Source organism: Malassezia vespertilionis, chromosome 9 (genome assembly GCF_029542925.1).
Source record: "Malassezia vespertilionis chromosome 9, complete sequence".
Lineage (NCBI taxonomy): Eukaryota > Fungi > Basidiomycota > Malasseziomycetes > Malasseziales > Malasseziaceae > Malassezia > Malassezia vespertilionis.
In genome coordinates this window covers 1-20,787 of record NC_079255.1, presented here as the reverse complement: position 1 = coordinate 20,787, position 20,787 = coordinate 1, and the positions used below count along the sequence as shown (strand labels likewise).

The window sequence follows — 20,787 nt, the reverse complement described above, 5'->3', positions numbered from 1 at the left end:
CACTCCACGATGAAGCGAATGCACGAGGAAGCGCCAGCGTGTGCACATGGGCACGACGTAGATGCATTTATCGCACCTCCCAGGCATACTGAGCCCGTGTACAAAGACGAGTGCATGTTTTGCTACGACTCACCGGTACGTTTGCTCTGCGATAACGGCTCACACGACAGGATTCGCCACGGGGTCTGGCCGTATGCCTCGCATGTTTCCAAGGCTATTGTATCGGTGACGGCTCGCAGCAGCATATAAAACAGCACTATGAAAAATCGGGGCACTCGATAGTCATGGTCCTGCACCGGGAGCGGAATGAAGCAGCACCAGTGACGCGCCTCGCCGTCGTCGAACGCCCAGACGAGGAAGAATCCACGTATACCATGGAGCCACGGAGCTTGTGCGGCGACGCTGCACAGGGAACTCCATTACCTCGTACCGAAAAGCTCGAAAATGTAATGCAGGCCGTGCTGCGTGCCTCTTCCTCGGCACAGCGCGATGAAGTGCAGGCGTGGGAAGAGGATATCGTGCCATGTGAGCATACCAACCACCTTGTCCAAGAGGACTCACAGATGCTCCAGCTCGACAGTGCCAAGTGTGCCGCGTGTGATCTGACCTCGAACCTGTGGCTGTGCCTGTCGTGTGGCTACCTCGGCTGCGGCAGGGCCCAATTTGGCGGCGTCGATGGGCACAGCCATGCACTCGCACACTTTGACACTTCGGGTCACTCATGCTGCGTAAAGCAAGGCACCATTACTCCAGAAGGTACCGGCGATGTCTACTGTTACGCATGCAATGAGCCACGCGTCGACACAACGCTGTCCACGCACTTGCAGCATTTTGGGATCCATGTACTGTCACTGAACAAGACAGAGAAGAACATGACCGAGCTCCAGCTAGAGCAAAATATCGCATTCGACTTTACCATGACAGGCGACGACGGCCACCCTTTGACCCCAATCTCGGGCCCTGGCCTGACGGGAATACAAAATTTGGGCAATACATGCTACATGGCGTCCGTGCTCCAATGCGTGTTCTCGCTACGAGGCTTCCGGGAACGGTACTGGTCGCAGCATGCAGCGCATATTGCAGCGTGCGAGAAAATGCCGGCAGCGTGCCTCGAGTGTCAGCTCGGAAAATTCGCGGATGGTCTGTACTCTGGCCGCTACCCTCAGGGAATCAAGCCGGGCATGCTTAAGAAACTGCTCGGTACAGGCCATCATGAGTTTGCAAGTATGCGTCAGCAGGACGCAGACGAATTCTTACTGTTTCTCCTTCCCTTCCTCCAAAGCAAGCCGCATGAACCTTTTTCGCTTCCCGATCCCGCCGCCCAGTTTGGGTACGTCTTGGAGCAGCGTTTGCAGTGCACGCAGTGTAAAAAGGTGCGGTACACGGAGGAGAATGTGGATGCTGGGCTTTCGCTCCCTGTTCCTGTGCAAGAAGAGCCATCCACAGAATCTGAAACAGGGTCTGTGGACGACAAGCGATACAAACCCGTGACACTGGAGGAGAGTTTGGACTTGTTTACGCACGAGGAAGTGATTGAGTACCACTGTCCTTCCTGTGCCCAAAATGTCGCTGCGACGAAACGCATGCGCTTTGCCTCATTTCCGGCTGTGTTTGTTGTGCAGGCGCAACGGTTCCAGCTCGTGAATTGGGTGCCACAAAAGGTGAATGTCCCGCTTGTAGTGCCGGTCGTGGAGCCGGTAGACTTGGTCAAGTACAAGGGCTATGGGCTCCAGCCGGGCGAAGAGGCGTTGCCTCAAGATACCCAGGCGCCCGAATATCCGCCTGCAGCGCTGGAAATGCTCATTGCGATGGGCTTTTCCGAGAACCGCTGCAAACGCGCATTGGATGCCACAGGGTCTGGAGATCCAGAGGCAGCGGCAAACTGGCTCTTTGAGCGCATGGATGATTCGACGCTTGATGCGCCGCTCACGGTGTCTGCTTCCCCGGATACGACCATGCTTGAAGAGATGGGCTTTTCCAAGGCGCAGGCGACCAAAGCCTTGCGTATGAACAATGGGAATGCCGAAATAGCTGTTGCATGGCTCTTTGAGAACCCTGACGATCCCGGAGAGGAGCCAGGGGCTGGCGAGGCACAAACTGCACGGCCTGGCTCCACCGAGGACGAGCCGCTGTATCAGCTCTCCAGCTTTGTCTCCCACAAAGGCCCGTCTGTCCACAGCGGTCACTATGTCGCACATGTTGACAAGCACCTCGACAATGCGTGGGCATTTTTCAACGACGAAAAGGTCGTGTCGCTTCCTGTGGACACAGTGGATGCTTCCAACGTGCGGTGTGCTTCGCAATTTGCCTATCTCTACTTTTTCCAACGTATCTAGCTTATACAAGGACCTTGCGGATCTGCTCTACGCCTCCAGGCAAGTCCATCCATGTAACGGGGCACCTGTGCCACTTGTCCACATAGGCATGCGCACATGTATAGCAGAATGCGTAACCTGACGCAAGCAATGCCGCGTTTTGTATAGGCGCAACACCACAAAGTGGGCACGCGTTATGAAGCAAGCCACGCGGCGGCTCGGCATCGGCGAATGGATCGGTGCTCGGTGCGGGCTGCGTGAGGATGCGCGGATCCTTCCACGTTTCAGGGCGTATGATCAGGACGCCGTCCTCGCTTGGAAGAAGTGGCTCAGGTGGGGCAATGTTTTTGGTCGTCGCAGCATCGCCGTCGTCATTGCTGCGCCGCCGGGGGTTACTCGGGCTGTACCACCACTCCAAAAACTTGAAGAAGAAAATCGAGGCAGGAAGTGCGTATTTGAGCATCTCAAACACAAACGCAGAGCCGCGCTTTGAAAGTGCCCAGAGAAACAGGAGCGGGAACTTGGTCGGCGGTGGAAGCGGCCTGGTAGTCAGCGATACGAGCGGCTGCTCGTTCCCTTGCATACGCCGCACATCCATGCGCAGCCATCGGTACCAAGGCCGCCAGTAGGGCGTGCGGTTGAACAGGTAGCCAATATTGTATGCAAGCATCCATAGCTGGTAAAACACTTTTGCATACGGATATCCTTTGCGGAACACACCTTCCCATTTTTGCCGCAGTGTCTGTTCGTGTGCCACGCCACGGAATGCAGGCTCGTCGTTGAACAGGTCGTTTGCGTCGCTGATACCACCACCGAGGTGCTCCCAGTACTGTGTAAGTTTCGCCTCGATGTACGGTGCGCCGACAAGCATAAACAGGGAAGCGTTGATTTCGCGAGGGCGCAGACGTTGCGCTTCTTGCAGCGCACGTTGGCTCGCACTCGCTTCTATACGCTTTGCCGAGATCGCAGGACACCGCCGCCGCATGAGCCCGTAAAAGTTTTCTGTAAACGATGCGTTCCACGTCCGCAAATAGTGTCGGTCGACGAGCAACATCAGCAACGCGTATATTTCTTCAAAGCGGTTCGCTATCCGTAAGAGGTAGCGTGGATTGCGCTGCGCAAGCACGGTCAGCACATAGCGTGCAGCTGGCTTCAATAGCTCTGCCAGCTGAGCTTGTGCAATCAACTCGAAGAAGGAGGGGCGGTACGGGTCCACGAGCGCATTGCCCGAGGCCGTCGGGTCAATATTAGCCAGCACATCCATGGTCGTCTGCGGAGAATTGTGGAGGTTTTCTTCGTGCAGCATGGCCGGTTCTCGGTACGCGTACGTGCGCGACTTTGAACTTGCGGACGCGGCACTTCCACGGACGTACCTCGTAGTACGCATTGATGGGCGGGGGTTTCATCGGTGCGTGCATCCGCGTGCGCTGACGCCAGATTTTCGCAGCAGCAGCAGTTTTCAAAGCCAAACGATCCTGACGCGCTGGAACTGATGAACGAAGCGGCGCGCGCTGTGTTGCGCGAGTTTAAGGGGCATATCACACTCGCATTTGGCGAGAGCGACGAGTACAGTTTTCTTTTAGACCGCGACTCGAACTTGTACAATCGACGACAAAGCAAGCTGGTCTCGCACATTGTTTCGGTTTTTACAGGGGCGTACGTATTTATGTGGTCGCGATACATGCGTATTCCACTGGAACGTCCACCATCGTTTGACGGACGGCTAGTGATGTACCCAACGGCTCGCGAGGTGCGCGACTATTTTTCTTGGCGCCAGGCGGATAGTACGTTTGCAGCAGCGCTAACACAGCCAGCGCACATTAATAACTTGTACAACACTGTGTTCTGGGCACTTGTGCTCCAGGGACAACAGACGGAGCACGAGGCACATGAGACGCTCAAAGGGACATTTTCGTCTGACAAGCATGAAATTTTGTATACGCGCTTTGGCATCAATTATGACAAACTGCCCGCGCTGTACCGCAAAGGCACGACGCTAGTCTGGGCACCGGTGCCGGGACAACAGCCACGCTCGAAACCCAAGACGGAACTGCGCTCACTCCACGTAGACATTATCAGCGACGCGTTCTGGATGCACACAGACGACGCGCCGCCGGCGCTACCGACGTCTACTTCGGACTTGTTCTACGAAGCGCCGGACCGTCTCACCGGCCCAGGGCTTGGCGAACGCGTACTTGAGTAAATACGCGTATTAGTAGCCAGGAATGACAAGAGCGAAGAAAGTAAGAAATAAATACACTACACAAGTGTGTCGTCAGGGACCATGCCGGGTCTCGTTATTTTTTCTTAAAGAGTCGGAAGCCGCCACTCTTTGCCTGCGGCTTAGCGGGAGGGCGGTTGGTCAATGGCTGCATGATTGGGTTTGGCTTGCCTTGTATCAGTGTCGGCTTGCTCTCCGGCATACGCGGCGCTCCGTTCATTGCCGGAGGAGGAGGCCGCTGTGCGTGTGCGATGGGTGCAACAGACGTCTCATTCAGTTGCATGCCTGGCTGATCGGTAAGCTTTCGGCTCGCTGCCTTGATGATTTCTTCGTCAATGAGGTTCAGCGCTGCACAGAGCACGATCCACTCGACCATGTCTTCGTTACCCTCGCCCAGCGTCTGCCAAACAGCCGTTTCTTCCGGCGTACGTCCGGTAATGGTAACGCAAGTGCCTGCACCACCAGCATTGCCTTCTACTGCATTTTTTTGGATCCTTCCAAACTCGATACGCTTTGGCGGGATGAGATGACCGCCGTATGTAAAGTAGAACATAGACCACCACATTGCGTTTGGATTCGGCTTCGAAATTTGAAAAAGTGGCTGATCGTTACCAGGCATGTCGGGGTTAGGCAGCATGAGCTTGTAGACAGGTGCGTTGATGCCCGCATTCGATATAGTCCACTTTAAGTTGCGCGACGCTTCGCAAAAAACCGAGCGATCACTAGGGCTAGCTTTGGGCTGTTCGGGGCCGCCGAGACGGCGCGTGCCGGACGGGGGAATCATCTTGGCCACACACAGCTCTCCCATCATGGATCTGGTATCAGTTTGAACCTTCCGGTATACGCACGGCGTCAAAATGTACGCTTCCTGGTTGTAGTTCGTGTGTACATACGTGTACCTGCGTGTCAGTTCAATTGCACGGCAGTGAATCATACAGAATATGCTGAGGTTGACCTGGGTGTAAGGTATTTATAGCGAAGGGCACGTACCATACGGTGTCACAATGAGTGTGGGAAGATGGTATGCAACAGGAGCATGGTTCGGCGACGTGTAAATAGCGTACGTTGCTACATCGTCAGCGACTGTCACAAAAACAGGGAAGGGAATAACGCACCGGACATGATATTTACAGTGCACGCGCAACTCTGGCCCGGCCTTTCTCACGGTTAAACGTGCGTGGAACAGGCTTCACTAACAAGCGGTAGTCGTTGGCAGCAATCGAGTCGGCCGTTTTCCGTTCGATGCGTGTCTATTACATAAGCGCGTGGGTTCCCGCATCAAGGCGGCGCTGCTGCATGGTGGCACTGGGATCTGGTAGTTTGAACTATTTACGTGCAAAATTTACGGGTATATTCTCTAGCCGTGCTTTCATACTTTGCATAATCTTGCTTGTACTCTTCCGCTGCGTGTCAGTGTGAAGTCTCGTGCGACATACCAATGGCAGAGACAAGAGGATCATCAGGATTCGGCTCCACAAGTAGTTGATAGATAGATTCGAGCACTGCAGTTAATATCGCAATCCTATAGTACATACCTGAGTATACCTTAGTCGATGGTTTCCACGCATCTGATTTAAGGATACCAATGCATAAGGCTGTGGTCAGCAATTACAGAGTGCGTACCTCCGTCATCGTCAATATTTGGATGGTATACCTTGTTTTCGAGATGCACATTCACACCTTTGAAGGGATAGTCAAGGGGAAATTCTAGCAAGATCTGACGTCAATACAGCGTGTATAACACGTACGTGAAAGCGGCCGCCCTCGTACGGAGAAGACGGAGGTCCTTGCATCACAGCGTTCCATCGGAAAAAATTAGATTCATCCGGCTTAATTGATACAATCCCTGCTGGCGGGTTCGCGACTAGTTCAGAAAGCTCCTTGTTCAGTCGTTTCGTGCCAGACATGATGTTAGGGTCGAAGGATGCGAATGTGTGGAGGCACACACGCGGCCATGCTTTTGTGGTCCGCTTGACTAAAGGCAAGGTTACAACAGTTACAAGTATGGGTAGAGAGACCGGTGCGCAGCAACACGCATATTTCTATTTCTGCGCGCCTCGGTAGCAACGTCCAAACGATGCACTTTGCGGCGCACACGTGGTGTGCCATGCAGGGGGTCATATGATAGGAGATCCAGCTCGTCAGCTTCATAGTGGCTAGAACAAGAATGCAACTTTTTCGGTATCGTGGCGTCGGACTCCCTTCGTTTCAAGCGCGCATGCTGCACATTCCATTCAATCTCTCTCAAAGGATGACTCGGCGGTGACTTGTTGTGTTGCGCACTTGGTTGCATTCCAGGGTGGCTCGAGTCCGTTGCCACATACGCGTCAATTACAGCGTCGTAGATAAAGTCGGTATCGTGCATCGCCGGGTTGCGGAGAGCGCGTCGTTCGGCATCCTCTTGCATCAAAGAAAGACGCTGAAATGCAATCGTTGAGTGAGGAATTTCCGAGGCTGATATCCAATCCGAGCACACGGCCAGCGCCTGCGCTTCGGGCAAAGCCAGATCGTGCCATTGCATCAACTTGGTCACTAGCATGAATGTAAGACCAAGATCCAGTTTTTCGGCACGCAGAGCACATAATGGGGAGCTTTCCGGGGAATCTCTGATCGACTGGAGCGTTACGTCGTCTTGGGTCATGTAAAGTTTTTGGATAATTTTGCCGAGCTGCTCGTGGGCGTTCAAGCCTCGCCCCCCTTGACGGCACTGCTCACAATGGGTCTGTTCAAGAAGCATGGAAGGAGATACCGTACCACATTGCGTGCTGATGCAAATCATAGTTAAGATCGCAAGCTCAATTGCAACCACCACCAATGGCGTATGCTTTTCCAAAGCATATCGACTCACGCAAAAGGTCATTTGGAGCAGATACTTTTGAAGACGCTGCTTTGCCAAGATTCCACTGTAGCTTTTGCACTCCAACCACGCATTCTGGACACGCAGCGCAAGTTCCCGTGCTATGCGATCATACAAAAACGCCAATGGAATTCCCGTACCTATCTCATCGTACGTAGACGGGTCGAGGTTCGCAAGCGATCCACCAAGCACTGTTTTTGTACCATTGATTGCGTCCTGCACGCGAAAATTGGACTTGAAAAGCTGGTCCGAAAAAAGGTGCAGGATGCTTGGGTGCTGCCAATCTATCGGCATGATTGGCTTGAACCGGATACTGTCGACAAAATACCGTTGAAGAAACACGCGGGAAAGAGGATCAAGCTCTTGCATAGGAATAACACGAGTTATTTGGGTATCAAGGTTGCGCTTGCTGAAAATGTACATGTACCAGCATTGAGCCAAGGTACGAGCCTACGACGTTAGCATCCCTGATAAACGCGCCATACATACCTCACAGTATGCATCATTCGATATTAGGAAGCGGAGCAAGTGCGGTAGAAACCAGCTTTCTAAAAGGCTCGGTGCTGCTATGCCCAAAGTCTTGCACGTCTGGAAGATGGTATGTATACATAGACTGGGCAACAACATCCGCACGTACCGACTAGGGAACATCCGCAGCCAATTAATAGTTTCGAAATGTGAGATTGATTTCGCGCTCGTATACCAAGAACCAAGCGTCATGCAGATATGGCGACTGGCAATGTTGTCACACATGGAAGCCAACGTAGGATGCAATAGCTTCCCGGATTCGTGCCAACATTGCAGCGAGGCCCGTTGCACGTACCGAAGCAATGATGCTATATGCCTGTTATGCTCTTGTTCACATGTCACTTCCACACCCCAGGATGCCTGAGTTAATGACTTCGTTACCTCCAACACTTGCAGACATGCCCCCAAGTCCATCGTGTTGGTGGCTGAGTGCAAGGATCACATTTGTACTAAAGTTTAAGAAAAATTAACACACTTTTAGACAAATTAAATTATTATACAAATATAATTTAATAACTAACATATTCAATAAATGTTTAAAGCATTTTAATAAATATAAAAATGTATAGAACATACTATAAATTATTTAATTTACATAAATACACAATAAATATTATATATTAAATAAATATTGTACAATAAAATAAATATTGTACATTAAAATATATTACATTATATTAGAATGTAATAATTATAAATAATTATTTGTATATTAAATAAAATAATAATATTTGTTAAATTGAAATATCATTTACAAAATTAAATAATGTTTTGTGAAGTAAAATATATTGCTTGTAAAAAAGGATTCTTTTTATTTTATTTACTATTATTAGTTTAGGATTTATATACAGCTACATTTATTTATTATTTAGCTGTATGTACGTATTAGCTAGTGTTATTATTACATTTGGTTTATAAAATATATGTTGAACATATATGTCGAGCAAATTTGTCGTTGTTTTGTGGGATTTTGTTTGTTAGTAGTTTGAAATTTATGACTAAAGGTTTCTTGCATCACCTGTCCACAGCGATCAAATTCCTGCGGGGCGGGGCGGGCATATTGGCTGCACTACGCACCGATTTGCATTGCAACGTTAATTTTTGTGTGCATTGACAGTTTTCATTCTGACCGCTGCACACTGTCTGAAGTTGATTGCTTGGCAATAGTAGCTTTGCGCATTGCTGGAAATCATGCAAGTCGAGCTGTTTCCTGGCATTTCAACTTTGCTTCTTGGCCCCGATGGTAACGAAGTTGGATTTGCCGCGCTTTCCAACGAGCTTGGCGCAAGGAGGACCTCTTCATATGCGTCCCAAACTGGCCACTTTCTTACTGCAGATGAAGAGATGATTGTACTGCAGCGACTTAAACGCCATAAGGATTTTCTGCGGGAGTCTGGCTACTCGAACGATTTCGTTGCAGGCACAGACGGTTTCGGCGCATCGCTGGGCGCCTCAGGCCGTTGGGATCTTGGAATTTTCCAGGAAAATCTGCGACGAGGCGTTGAGCAAATTGTTCGGTCTATGAAACCGGGCAATGGGCCACAATCTACATCGAGCCAGACTTACAGTCCTTCGCGCTCGCCATCCTTGTACGGGAGGCAGACGCAAGATATCAACCGCATTGTTTCTACGTTACAGGATGTGTATTTTAGTGTAACTGGCATGAAGCAAACATCGAAAACTTCTTTGACCAACGCGCGCGCAAATGCGCCGTCTTCGTCTTGGATGAATAAGTCCGGTTGGGAGAGCTCCTACACTACTGATGTATCACAAGGCTCCATATCCTTACCGCAACATGCGACGCCGAACCTCCAATCGACACCGAATTACTCGTTTGGGGCCAGTCCGATGACTGGTACGCCAAACCAGTCCATGAGGAGTGCACCTCCAGACATTATGCACAACCAGTCCTTTGGGAGCGCTTCGTTTACTGATAATACGGCCCAAAAATTTTCGCCGGGATCGGCTATGCAGGATTATCCGCAGATTACCGATTCGGTCTTTGTGCGTCGCGGTAAGCCATCAATCTCAGAGGAGGTGTTCCGCACGCAGCAAATGACGGAAGCATTGAAACCTCAAAGCGCCCACAAGAATGAGCCCAGCTCTGCGCTGAAATGGACAAAGTCGCTCACACGCAGGAAATCCAAGAAACGACTGAATCGCACAATCTCTAATCCGCATCTGGTATCCACTACTCAGAACCTTGACAACACTATCGACCTGGGCAACTTTCCAGTCGACACGCGCACCACTGAGACTGCAGTCAGTGCCATACAGCCGAACATTCGACCTGTTCCGGCTATGTTTTCCGACATTCAGCACGACGAGAAGGCATCACCTATGCCTACCAGTGCTGCGACAATACCGACCTCGCGAGTCCGCTCTCATACTTCGGCGAATAGCCAAGAAACGCCCATCACGCCGAGGACTTCGCATGGCTCTTCGTCACGGTTCCCATCAGGGGTACGATACGTGGATGCATCATCCCACATATCTGATCACAACATCACCCTATCGCAACGGGCATCCCCACAAGCGGAGCAAATAAAATCGCACGAAAAAATTGCGCAATCTGCGGGACAGGGTCTGAAAAGTCAGACATTGCCGGGCCTGACTTACTTGCCAAGTGCTCCAGCTCAGACCCCAGTTTCCCCTTCTATAACTGCACCATTAACGCCCGCACTGACGGGCGGCACGCCAGCATCGCCAGTGACTGCGAACCTGCCGAACGCAGTCCAGCAACCAAAACCCACTCCATTGACACAGGTGCCTGCTCCGACTTCGCCCCCCCTTCCGAGTCCTCCATTAGTACACGAAGCGCCACAAAGTGCCGTACCATTGCGGGGAGCCACTATGCAAAACAACAGTCCAATCCGCAAGAGTCTATTGGTGAATATGGGCATCCAAGAACCGAGCCCACTTATGAAGGATGCGCAACTTCCGCCCCCGCCGAAACTTCCTCCGAAGCTTTCTACCCGGCCTACATTGACACAGCCCATGTCGGTGCAGGCCCCCTCCAACTCGATTGGTGCCACGCATCCTTTCTACACGCACATCCCGGGGCTTGGTGCTTTGGATACGAATGGACAAGCGGTCGATCAGTCTGTGGACAACAGCATGTATACATCCAAGAGTTTTGCCGGTACGACCAACGTCGGCAATATGAGCCAGTCAATGGAATGGCGTCCCGAATCGAGAGTCGACGAGGCAGACTCGCGCAAATCGATTATCTCTTCCCATGCGGGCGATGTGATTACATTCCCTTTTGAGAAAGACACCGGTGAAGGGACCTTGGATATACACACAGACCACATACCGGAGTTCACTACAACGACGCCTCTTAAAAAACCTTTGCGAAGCAGCAAAGTGTCGATTGTGAAACCTGGCACACCTAGATGGTCTCCTGGACACAGCGTGTACGACATGTATCTTGACAAGTCTGCAGATGAAGACAGTATCGCTCCTCGCGGCTCTGTGTTACGAAAGATGGCCACGCACCGTGATGCTGCTCAAAAAGCGGCTGCACGAGGACTGGAAGATGAGCACGAGATGCTCAAACTTGCGTCACCAGCCGAGCGTTACGATGCAGGCCGCGAGTCGCGTTTCTTCCACGGATCTCGTGCTGAAGCGGACACGTCGTCAATCCGGTTCAGTCGCAATGACAATCCTATCTGGCAAGTCCTTGGCGGTTTGCATGATCGGTCGAGCATGTATAGCGAGATGGAGCAACAGAACAAGCGGCTTAGCGATATGAGTCTCATGTCGCGCCGCGATGATCCGCGCGCGTTGGACCGTAATTCCGTTTCCTCTGATCATGAATCAGCACGCCTGCTGTTTAAAAAGGCCGCTACTGTGCAACAAACTGCGCCAGAGTTTGCCAACTTTGATCTGAACGAAGTGTTGAAGACGCGAAACTCACCGTCTCCTATTCCATCTGATTTCGAATCCTTGCATGAAATACAGCGTTTGGAAAGCGCGCAGCCGTCGCAGGAGTCATTTACGCCACATGTACATGCAAAGTCTCCGGTACAGCTACCAGCGCAGTCTCCACCGCAGCTGCCACCGAAACTGTCAATGCAGTCTCCACCGCTGTCATTACAGTCTCCGCAGTTTCCGCAGTCTCCACTGCAGCTTCCTCCGCAGTCTCCACTGCAGCTTCCTTCGCAGTCTCCACTGCAGCTTCCTCCACAGCTTCCTCCGCAAGAACCCTTCCCTGCGCTTGGCCCAGCGCAGCTGTCCGTCGCAGAGGGTTCGCCAACCCTAGACGAACGCGGAATGCCTGTCCAAGTGGTATACTACAACGACGACGAACTCCCACAGATCATGGACCAGATTGCAGAAGGAAACAGCTCTGCACGAATTGAATTCCGCCGGCGCAGCACAGCAACGAATAAAGAAGGCGAAACACAACTTACGCGTATGGAGCAAAGCATTCTCTCCCTACTGCGCCCCACGTATTACAAAACACCGTAATGGATCTATAGCGCTAAGCAACATGATCGGCTTCCTTGACAATCTTTGGGTCCTTCGCAGCAAGGTTTAATAGGCGTTTTTCGTACGAATAGTAGGGATCCCACTGTTTCTCGCGCGCATTGGCCTCGACGTGTGCCGCAGCGAAGCGTTGGTGCAGCACAGAATGAATTTTGATCGCATCCGCTGGTGTCACTGTCGAGAGCAGGTTCGAGAGACCCTTGAAAAACACCACAGCTCGCGCTTGATCACACGTGCCATCTATGATGTACTGCAACACCTGCTGGATGCCAGCGACATGGAGCGTTACCATGGCGTCCGCATCAATCGCCTCGACCACAGAAAAGCCCGGGCCACGGACCATGGTTGCATTTGCAAGCTGCCGCGAGAGTGCGGCAAAATGCGCCTCGCTCGCCTCGTCTGCATACAAAAGATGGAGCCCAAAGCTTTGCTTCAGTGCATCCAGTATTGTCTCGCAAACAAGCCAGCCGCGCTTGGCATGCAATCCATCGTCGCGGAGCACCGAGACGAGTTCGTGGCAGAGTGCATCAAAACTTGCGTTCAAGTAGGCATAGTAGCGCAAGAGCGTTGCTGCATAGGCAACGCCAAACGCGCCTACACGCAAGGCCGCCACATAGGGAGACGCAGCAGCGCATACCACAAGGCCCGTCTCGAGCAATGCCGGCGATGCGCCTGGAACGACGTTGTTGCGTGGGACTTTTCGCTGGGCATGCTGGGTCGCATTCACAGCCACATTCTGTTCCGATTCCGCACGAAATGTGGCGAGGTAGTGCTCCAGCAGCGACTGCATGGTATGCGCACAGTTCTGCTGGGCCGAGTCGGAAGGCGCGAGCTGCAACCTTTGCGCCACTTGCTCTTCCCCTTCCAGCGTTTGAACGGAGAAGAAAAGTGTAAAGATCATGCATGTATTTTGCAGTGCCACTTCCTGGACACTGCGTGTGCCTTCGCCCTCCAGCGCCATAAGTTCCGCAAAAACAGAAAGCAGTTCGTCGCGGCGCTGCCCCACTGTCTCGATCTGTGCTGGGTCTGGCGCATCGAGCACCTGCTTTGCGCGCCAAAACAGGTAGAGCGAAAGTGTTTGGAGTGCGAGGCAGGCAAAGTCTTGCTCTTGCGCGTGCATGAGACGGCCTCGTCGCGCCAGCTGAACGACAATGTGCCATTCAGCCGCACCATCCAATGCTGCGCTTGCGTCCATTGCTTTCATCAATGCACACAGACGCGCAAGGCTCGCTTGAATAATGTGTACATCGTCCTCTGTGAAAAGCGTGGTATCGATCGTACGCTCGTGCAGCGTACCCTGCAGCTTATCAAGCACCGTTTCTTGCAGTGCGCCGAGCTTCGCACTGCCTGTGCTAACTGCTACCGGCGCAGCAGCGAGGTGCCGAAGCGAGTCTGCGGCGTTGTGAAGCAATAAAGGCTCAGCATGGCGCATAAAATGCGCGCACACATCTTCCCACAAGCGCTCAAACGCATCAACATTGCGGCTTTCGTGATACACGTTCAAGTCCATGTGCTGTGGGATCAACAATAGGTCGGCAATGCGCGGCGCATCCGCACTGAACTTGGCAAGCAGTTTCGGCAACGCAGTCATCAATGCAGTGCTACAAGCCTCGATGGGCGAAACTTCCTCTTCGGTGACGCGGTCCTTGGTAAGTCGCACTGCCGCTGCAAGCATCTCTACAATAGCTGATTCTTGCTCCGCTTGTTCTTTTTCGTCAAGTGCCAGGTCAATGTACGGCTGCCAGCTGTGAACCGAGTCTGTCGCATCCCATACCGCTTCCAATGCGATACTAATCCTGCCGAGTCGCGGCTGCACAAGTGCAAACAGAGTGGGCGAAGAAGGCGGCACATGCTGCTCGCTGCCCATCTTTTCCAGCTGCGCATTGTACTGGACGAGAAGCGCGGCAAGCTGCTGGATCCTTGCGCTGCTCTCCAACTCAGACAGCAAGCTTACTAGGAAGCTCGCGGCTGCAACACGAATCTTGGTGTCAATGTCAAAGATGTGTATCGCAAGGGTGCTGCGCTGCTCATTGTCCAGCATCGCATGCTTGTTCATCGCCTCAAGCACAGAAAAAGCGACAGTACGCACAGACAAGTCCATATCGTACAGCGCCATTTCCACAATCCTCTTTCTGCTCGTCTCAGCAAAGACAGCAAGCGCGTCCATGTTCTCCGCCGTGCATACACCATGCACGTCGCGCAGCGCACTCAGCCGAACGTGGGTATCGGGATCAGAAAGCGCGGTGTTGAGGTGCTGCAAGTAAAATGCTTGCATGTACTGCGCCGGGAAGGACGTGAGGAGCACGCCGAGCTGCTGGATACAGTCAATTCGGATCGCCGCGTCGACGTCACGGCATCGCGGCGTAAAAACATTGCTTGCAAGCTCATCGATTTGCGCAACGAGCGTATCGCGCAGCACATCGAGCTGCTCTATTTTCTGCGCAGAGTGCGTCATCCTGCTTCGGCTGCCTTCAGCTTTCCTCGCCTCTGCGTCGCGCTGCCGCACAGCCACATCGTGATTCTCTCGCACTTGCTCGAGCTGTGCAGAGAATGCATACAAGACCCACATCGCGACCAGTGTGCCTGTATGCCGGAAGGAGCGCAAAGAAGACTGAGAGAGAGTTACAAGCCACGTTTGCAGGGTACCCAAAAAGTAGACCTCCTGCAAAATTTCCGCTTCTCCAGCGTCATTAATTAAACGATCAACAAGCGACTCTGCGTGCTTGCGCACGGATCGCATGTTTTTCGAGCGCGCGACAATAGGATACTGTGCAACTGCACTCTGAGAAAACTCTGCCTGGATCGCTTCGAGCGTATCTTCGGCATGCTCCGTGTCCATGACCTTCTCACTATCCACCTTGGCATCGGAGCCAGAAAGGCGCAGCAAAAATGTAACAAGAAGCGCTAGCGCTTCGCTCGGCTCACCTTGAAAATTCACAACCCAATTTTCCGTCGCTTCTTCGATACTCGCCTCTGCGACTCGTACCGCATCTGTGGTAAGCACACACCAGCAACGCACTGAATAACTCGTTGTCGTCCAGCTCGGTAACATTTATGCGCGGCGCATTCGCGCTCTTTGCGCGTGTTCTTTTTGGCTGTGGCGCTTCATCCGACAGCGACGACAGCGACGAATCACTCTCTACGGAAGGCTCGCGCACGCGCTTGCTCAAGCGTCGTCCACTATGAGACGATGCATTCTCAGAGATCGCCTCCGACGCTACCGTTGCGGCACTGCGCCTCGAACGCGTGCCCCGAGATTCAGCCATTGCGACAGGCTCCAACAGAGAATCGCCGCGACGCGACGCGACGCGTTGTGTGGAGGCTCGGCCGACGCCGCACCTCCCACTTTCTCCATGCCCATCAAGGGGCGTGGCGCATTCCCCAAGCCGTCCACGCACGAGGAGCACGCCGAAGGCGTGATCCTGCAGTATGTAGCGTTGCGTCGACCACAATCAGAGCGCGCTATTTTGTTACTTAAAGAAGTTGGTGCTGCGGTGAAGCCTATCATGCAAAAACGAGGATGGCGTACGTCTTGATGCGTCGCTTACGCCAGGTGTACCGGTCCTCTCGGAGATGTTTCCGCGAAATAAAAGCTTGCTGGGGCTGAATGTAAATAGCGGCATGAAAATATACCTCCGCCTGCGCTCGCCGCACGAACCGTCGCAGTTTTTGGAAATGTGCGATTTGGTTGGCACGTACGTTGCGCACGGTGACTGACGCTAGAATGCTCCATGAACTTGCGTATGTGCACGGACAATGCTAACAGCAGGCATAATGTGCGTGGACCGCATGATATTCAATTTTACAAAATCCTCGCGGAGCTTACGGACGAATACATGGCGGCTCAACGCCTGGGGTACTGGCCGGGGATAGGGTTCCTGGGCAGTGGCGTGCGGCTCGGTGGCGAACTGCAGCCAGTCTCTCTTGCACAGCGCAGGACGCGTGCTGCTGAGGTGGCACTTCGGCGTGAACGTGCACGGATTGGCACTGGGGCGCACCGGCTTGGCGGCACGACGCATAGTAGACGGTCTACAAGCGAGCTTGCTGCAGAGGTATGTACTTTAACGTTGCTTACCTAGGCTGCAATGCGCCGCCGTCAAGATAGTATGACGTGTCCAGCGACGTGGAAGGACCGGGATTCACTTGATGTCGGTGACGAAGACGTGATTATTGTGCAAGACAAGCCGTCGGTAAAGGGGACACAGGAGGATCCTATCACAATCCTTGACGATGTATAAGAACTATTTACGATTCAATAGAGCATTGCATGCACAGCATTCGATAAACTCGCCACCACCAACACAACCGCCACTTTCTAAGCGCGTAGACCTCCACAATACAGAGAAGTCCGCGGAGTTAAAATTTCTTGGCATACTTTTGCCGCACGACGACCAACTCGAACGCAGTATGCTTTGCGAAAAGAACCGAGCGAGTGCAACCGAGCAAGAAAATGTGCACAAACCCAAGTCAAGGCGTACTCGAAAGCATGTAAGCTGTGTCGAATGCCGCACACGGAAGATCAAGTGCGATAGGAACGTGCCGAATTGCTCCTCCTGCGTACAGCGAGGATTGCAACACAGGTGCCGTTGGGGCGATGAGCGGGATTTGATGCCTACACCACAGAGTTATATGGATCCTCATTTTGTCACTGTCACGGAAGAGGTGCGGAGACAAATTCCGGATGCAGAGCCGCGAATCCAGGACCAAGTGCCGGCCACAAACTCTTTCATACCACGGTGGATGGCAGAAATCAAGAACGAGTCACCAAGAGATATTACCACCTTAATCAATCCGCGCTTGTATACACCACAGCTAACCAAACTATACAAGACCGATTTTCGTGCGTGGCGAGCGCACATGGCTGAAACGCTATCTTTCCTCTCAGATCGCACTATGATTGACGATACGTTGTCATACTATTTGCGCGAGTTGGAGCCCCTTATAATGTGCTTCAACGAGTTTGTGCTGTTTAAGCAGATGGATGCATTGCAGCGCAATTTGGCGGCCGTCCATGTCGTTGACAACAAGAAAGGGGGTCACAAAGGTTTTTACGACAGGGGTTGGGAAAATGCAGGCATACAAAACGACCAAGTTACAGGGCTGCCGAATGTTGAGCAGTGCGAAGGGTATTGGACGGATCATCAAAGCTATGGGACGATATCACTTCTCCTCACGCTTCTCCTCGTCTCGTTTGACTCCATGACAGCGGAAAAAATAGGCGACCGGCTTCTCTTCCGCAGTGGCGAGTCGTCGGTAGAGACACGATCAGGCCTGTACTATTTGAGCATTTTTTTCTTGCGCCACTCGAATTGTGCTGAAAATCCTTCCTTGTCGGCGCTCCAGACTTTTTTCCTGCTGCAATTCAGGCATTTGCAAATGTCTTGTGCACCAAGCAATGCAGTCTGGAGCGCCGCTTCCATCCGTATTGCAAAATTGCTGGGCCTTCATCACCTTGGAAGCACACGAGATGATATAATACGGCTGCGTGAGCAGCAGTCTTTGTGTCAGCAAGGCCCTGTCAAGGTGAAGGATGATTTTATCAACACGATGCCAGGAGTGCGCGAGTTCGCAGAAGGAGATTTGACACTGCGTGAGCTTGGACGAAAAGTGTGGTGCCGCATGGTCACGATGGATTGGCTAAAGTCTGTGCAGTATGACTATACCTATTGTATCTCGGACCAAATGAACTGCACCGAGATGCCACAAATGCTTGAGGACGAGGAAGTGATGAATCTCGCCACCCTCCCGCTTGAGGTACTGGACGATCCCGACCATATTTCGCCCAATATTGCGTTAAATGTGCTTCTGGAGCTTGGTCGAATTATGCGCTCGATATCCGACGTGGCTTTACTGAATTTGAGCAAGCACCGTCCCTTGAATCTTCCATACCTGGATGCAATGGAACTTGATTTCCGCATCATTCAGCTGATCAATTCCTTCCCCGTTTACCTGCGTTTTAATGTTCGTCCAGAAGATGCGCCTTTGGTGAAGCGCATCCATGCAGCACACCCGTACCTTCCTCTCCAAAGACTCCTTCTGCATGAGTTTGTACAGTATCGCCTTCTTCGTTTGCACAGCTCCTACCTGAACTTGGCCCTCCGTGATCCAGCCTGCCACCGCTCGATTGACGCATACATTGAGAGCGCAGAAGTGGTGGTTGCCGTGTGGAACGAATTATGTCGCACAAGAAACCCCAATCAAAACATGTATTTTGTCAAATTGCATTTGGTGTTTGCAGTGCTTGTGCTGGACAAGATTCTAGCATGGATCCACGGACACCCCCTTCATGAATCCGCTTTTCTTGCAGCAGATTACCAACGCATACACGGAATTTTTGTCAAGGCCCGCGACCTGGCCGTGCAGTGTGGCGACACATTGCCTTTTAAGAAGCACAATATGGAATATCCTCTTGATCATATCGGTGAGTGGGAAGAGCCGGGAGCGGATAAGGTGGACATTTCTTTCGAATTGTCACCTAGAATACACTTGGAAGAGTCGGGCAGAGTACCTGTCAACATGGAGCAACCTGATGCTCTCTATGTTGCCCCTACGGCATTGCCGCAAGTTCCTGATGCGAAGAGCGTCCCATCTGAATTGAGTGCACCGTCTTGGGATTCAGACAATGCAGCTCTGCTTGCTGGGATCGATTTTATGCTGATGAATGCGGACATGAGCTCTGGGGTTCTTGGGTTTGCGGATATTGTGAGTAACGATTTCCTATCGATGTAGGGAGATGTCATGTATTATACGATGCTCCAAATTTGCTGGTATATCTGCACTATGGAAGGTTATTATTTTATTGCCAGGGACCTGACGCCCCCGCGAATTGTACACGTACCTCTTCATTTTCATTTCAATTTTAGTCATGTACTCCGATAGTCTTGAAATGCACTTAACGTCGGTGCACCGTATTATTTTTTGTAGGATGTTGGGCGTAATAAAGGGAGGGGTGTAGAGAGAGGCCCTGTATTCATACTTGGATCGGGTCGGTGCTGATCCGGAGCATAATGATGGAGTTTTAATGTAGCTACGATTTATCCACCTTGTCTTCTAAACATCCTGTGCTTTACCAAGACTTGGGGGCATAAGGATGGTCGACATTAAGAACTTTGTGGTGTTATAGATCTACCTAGCGGCCTTTCTCTTTTTGCAATAGAGTAGTAAATGAAGATGACATAGGCAATGATTGTCATCGCCACATACACGATCATGCCAAGTACATTACCCCAGTATATTTTGTCCAAAAAACATGTATAGAAATCCAATAAACAGCGCAAAGGACTTGATTGCAGCCAGTAAATAGCACATATGATTTAAGTTGGTGTTCTGGCGTGAAGTGTTTCTATCATTCTCACTGTGGTTATGAATAGCACCAGTCAAGACATCCATGATCACAGAGTCGACCGAATAAAATGCCGCCCAATCGCCAAACGCAGTTTTTGAACGTTTTGCAGTGAACCATGAGTGGGGCCATGGCTACAAAAGTGATTTCGCTACTCACTTGTGGCGGTGAGGGAATGAGTGCTGGGGCAATAATATATTCGGACTTGTTCTTGCAAAATTACATGTTATTGCGAAACACACTCGTACTGAAAGAGTGCTAAATGCGATACCCAGTCTGTGTTTTGAAAAATATGTAGCATCCTTGTTGAGCTGGATGCACTGCAAGGATCCAGCTTGTCAGAACTGATTGAGTATGCTAGGTAGGGACGCAAAAACAGAGAATATCTAAACATACACAAAGGAATAACAAAAAAAGAAATGTAGGAGTGTGCAACATACTATACTAATATGTCCATTGTAACAGCGATACTGAGGGAATACAAGATATTTAGGAATGATGGGGGCAGTTAACACCGGAAAGCAGAGTATTTGAAGCGCATAAGGGCGAAAACTTAATTTAGGCAAATTGTGCAACATAAAACAAAAAAAGATTACTAAATACAAAACAACAGACAAATAGAGCGGGGAAGTGTAGAAATGGGAGAGGAAGAGGTAGAGGAAGAAGAGGAATGAAGGATAAAAGAAACAGCTAGAGCAAGCAAGAGAAACAACAATACAAGAGAATAAAGGAACAAGAAAAAAAAAGAATGAAAGGAAGGAGAGATAGAGAGAGAAAGAAAAAAAAAGTAGAAATTGAAGAAAGAGAAAGAGAAGGTAAAGAAAAGGGATATGTAGGGAAGAGAGAGGAAATGAAGGAAGAAAAAGGGAGAAAGGAAAAGAGGAAAGGAGAAGGGAATAGAAGTAAGTAGTTTAGTATAGGCAACACCAACAGGGTTAGGGTTAGGGTTAGGGTTAGGGTTAGGGTTAGGGTTAGGGTTAGGGTTAGGGTTAGGGTTAGGGTTAGGGTTAGGGTTAGGGTTAGGGTTAGGGTT

The 20,787-nt window shown here is 51.3% G+C and overlaps 9 protein-coding genes across 9 annotated transcripts; 5 read left to right on the top strand and 4 right to left on the bottom strand.

Annotated features, from left to right (window-relative positions):
• Nucleotides 1-9: 9 nt before the first annotated feature.
• ubp14 (ubiquitinyl hydrolase 1) lies at nucleotides 10-2,336 on the top strand (the record flags this gene model as incomplete). The annotated part of the gene is made up of 2 exons (XM_056208595.1): nucleotides 10-135; nucleotides 171-2,336. 2 exons carry the CDS (start codon nucleotides 10-12, stop codon nucleotides 2,334-2,336), a joined length of 2,292 nt encoding a protein of 763 aa, XP_056064570.1.
• Nucleotide 2,337: 1 nt separating this feature from the next.
• On the bottom strand, nucleotides 2,338-3,579 carry PEX12 (ubiquitin-protein ligase peroxin 12; the record flags this gene model as incomplete). The annotated part of the gene is made up of 1 exon (XM_056208594.1): nucleotides 2,338-3,579. One exon carries the CDS (start codon nucleotides 3,577-3,579, stop codon nucleotides 2,338-2,340), a length of 1,242 nt encoding a protein of 413 aa, XP_056064569.1.
• A 228-nt stretch (nucleotides 3,580-3,807) lies between these two features.
• On the top strand, nucleotides 3,808-4,518 carry THG1 (tRNA(His) guanylyltransferase; the record flags this gene model as incomplete). Its single annotated transcript, XM_056208593.1, has 1 exon — nucleotides 3,808-4,518. One exon carries the CDS (start codon nucleotides 3,808-3,810, stop codon nucleotides 4,516-4,518), a length of 711 nt encoding a protein of 236 aa, XP_056064568.1.
• A 94-nt stretch (nucleotides 4,519-4,612) lies between these two features.
• Nucleotides 4,613-6,443, bottom strand: MVES1_003778 (uncharacterized protein; the record flags this gene model as incomplete). Its single annotated transcript, XM_056208592.1, is given in 9 exon segments — nucleotides 4,613-5,351; nucleotides 5,400-5,435; nucleotides 5,473-5,491; nucleotides 5,527-5,619; nucleotides 5,973-6,038; nucleotides 6,072-6,104; nucleotides 6,120-6,131; nucleotides 6,160-6,253; nucleotides 6,285-6,443. 9 exon segments carry the CDS (start codon nucleotides 6,441-6,443, stop codon nucleotides 4,613-4,615), a joined length of 1,251 nt encoding a protein of 416 aa, XP_056064567.1.
• An 89-nt stretch (nucleotides 6,444-6,532) lies between these two features.
• MVES1_003777 (uncharacterized protein) lies at nucleotides 6,533-7,816 on the bottom strand (the record flags this gene model as incomplete). Its single annotated transcript, XM_056208591.1, has 1 exon — nucleotides 6,533-7,816. The coding sequence occupies one exon, from the start codon at nucleotides 7,814-7,816 to the stop codon at nucleotides 6,533-6,535; it is 1,284 nt and encodes a 427-aa protein (XP_056064566.1).
• A 1,296-nt stretch (nucleotides 7,817-9,112) lies between these two features.
• On the top strand, nucleotides 9,113-12,394 carry MVES1_003776 (uncharacterized protein; the record flags this gene model as incomplete). Its single annotated transcript, XM_056208590.1, has 2 exons — nucleotides 9,113-10,365; nucleotides 10,789-12,394. 2 exons carry the CDS (start codon nucleotides 9,113-9,115, stop codon nucleotides 12,392-12,394), a joined length of 2,859 nt encoding a protein of 952 aa, XP_056064565.1.
• A 13-nt stretch (nucleotides 12,395-12,407) lies between these two features.
• IRR1 (cohesin complex subunit) lies at nucleotides 12,408-15,678 on the bottom strand (the record flags this gene model as incomplete). Its single annotated transcript, XM_056208589.1, has 2 exons — nucleotides 12,408-15,403; nucleotides 15,432-15,678. The coding sequence occupies 2 exons, from the start codon at nucleotides 15,676-15,678 to the stop codon at nucleotides 12,408-12,410; spliced, it is 3,243 nt and encodes a 1,080-aa protein (XP_056064564.1).
• Nucleotides 15,679-15,765: 87 nt separating this feature from the next.
• Nucleotides 15,766-16,650, top strand: MVES1_003774 (uncharacterized protein; the record flags this gene model as incomplete). The annotated part of the gene is made up of 5 exons (XM_056208588.1): nucleotides 15,766-15,937; nucleotides 15,966-16,107; nucleotides 16,136-16,153; nucleotides 16,182-16,464; nucleotides 16,492-16,650. The coding sequence occupies 5 exons, from the start codon at nucleotides 15,766-15,768 to the stop codon at nucleotides 16,648-16,650; spliced, it is 774 nt and encodes a 257-aa protein (XP_056064563.1).
• Nucleotides 16,651-17,041: 391 nt separating this feature from the next.
• MVES1_003773 (uncharacterized protein) lies at nucleotides 17,042-19,141 on the top strand (the record flags this gene model as incomplete). Its single annotated transcript, XM_056208587.1, has 1 exon — nucleotides 17,042-19,141. The coding sequence occupies one exon, from the start codon at nucleotides 17,042-17,044 to the stop codon at nucleotides 19,139-19,141; it is 2,100 nt and encodes a 699-aa protein (XP_056064562.1).
• Between the last annotated feature and the right edge of the window lie 1,646 nt (nucleotides 19,142-20,787).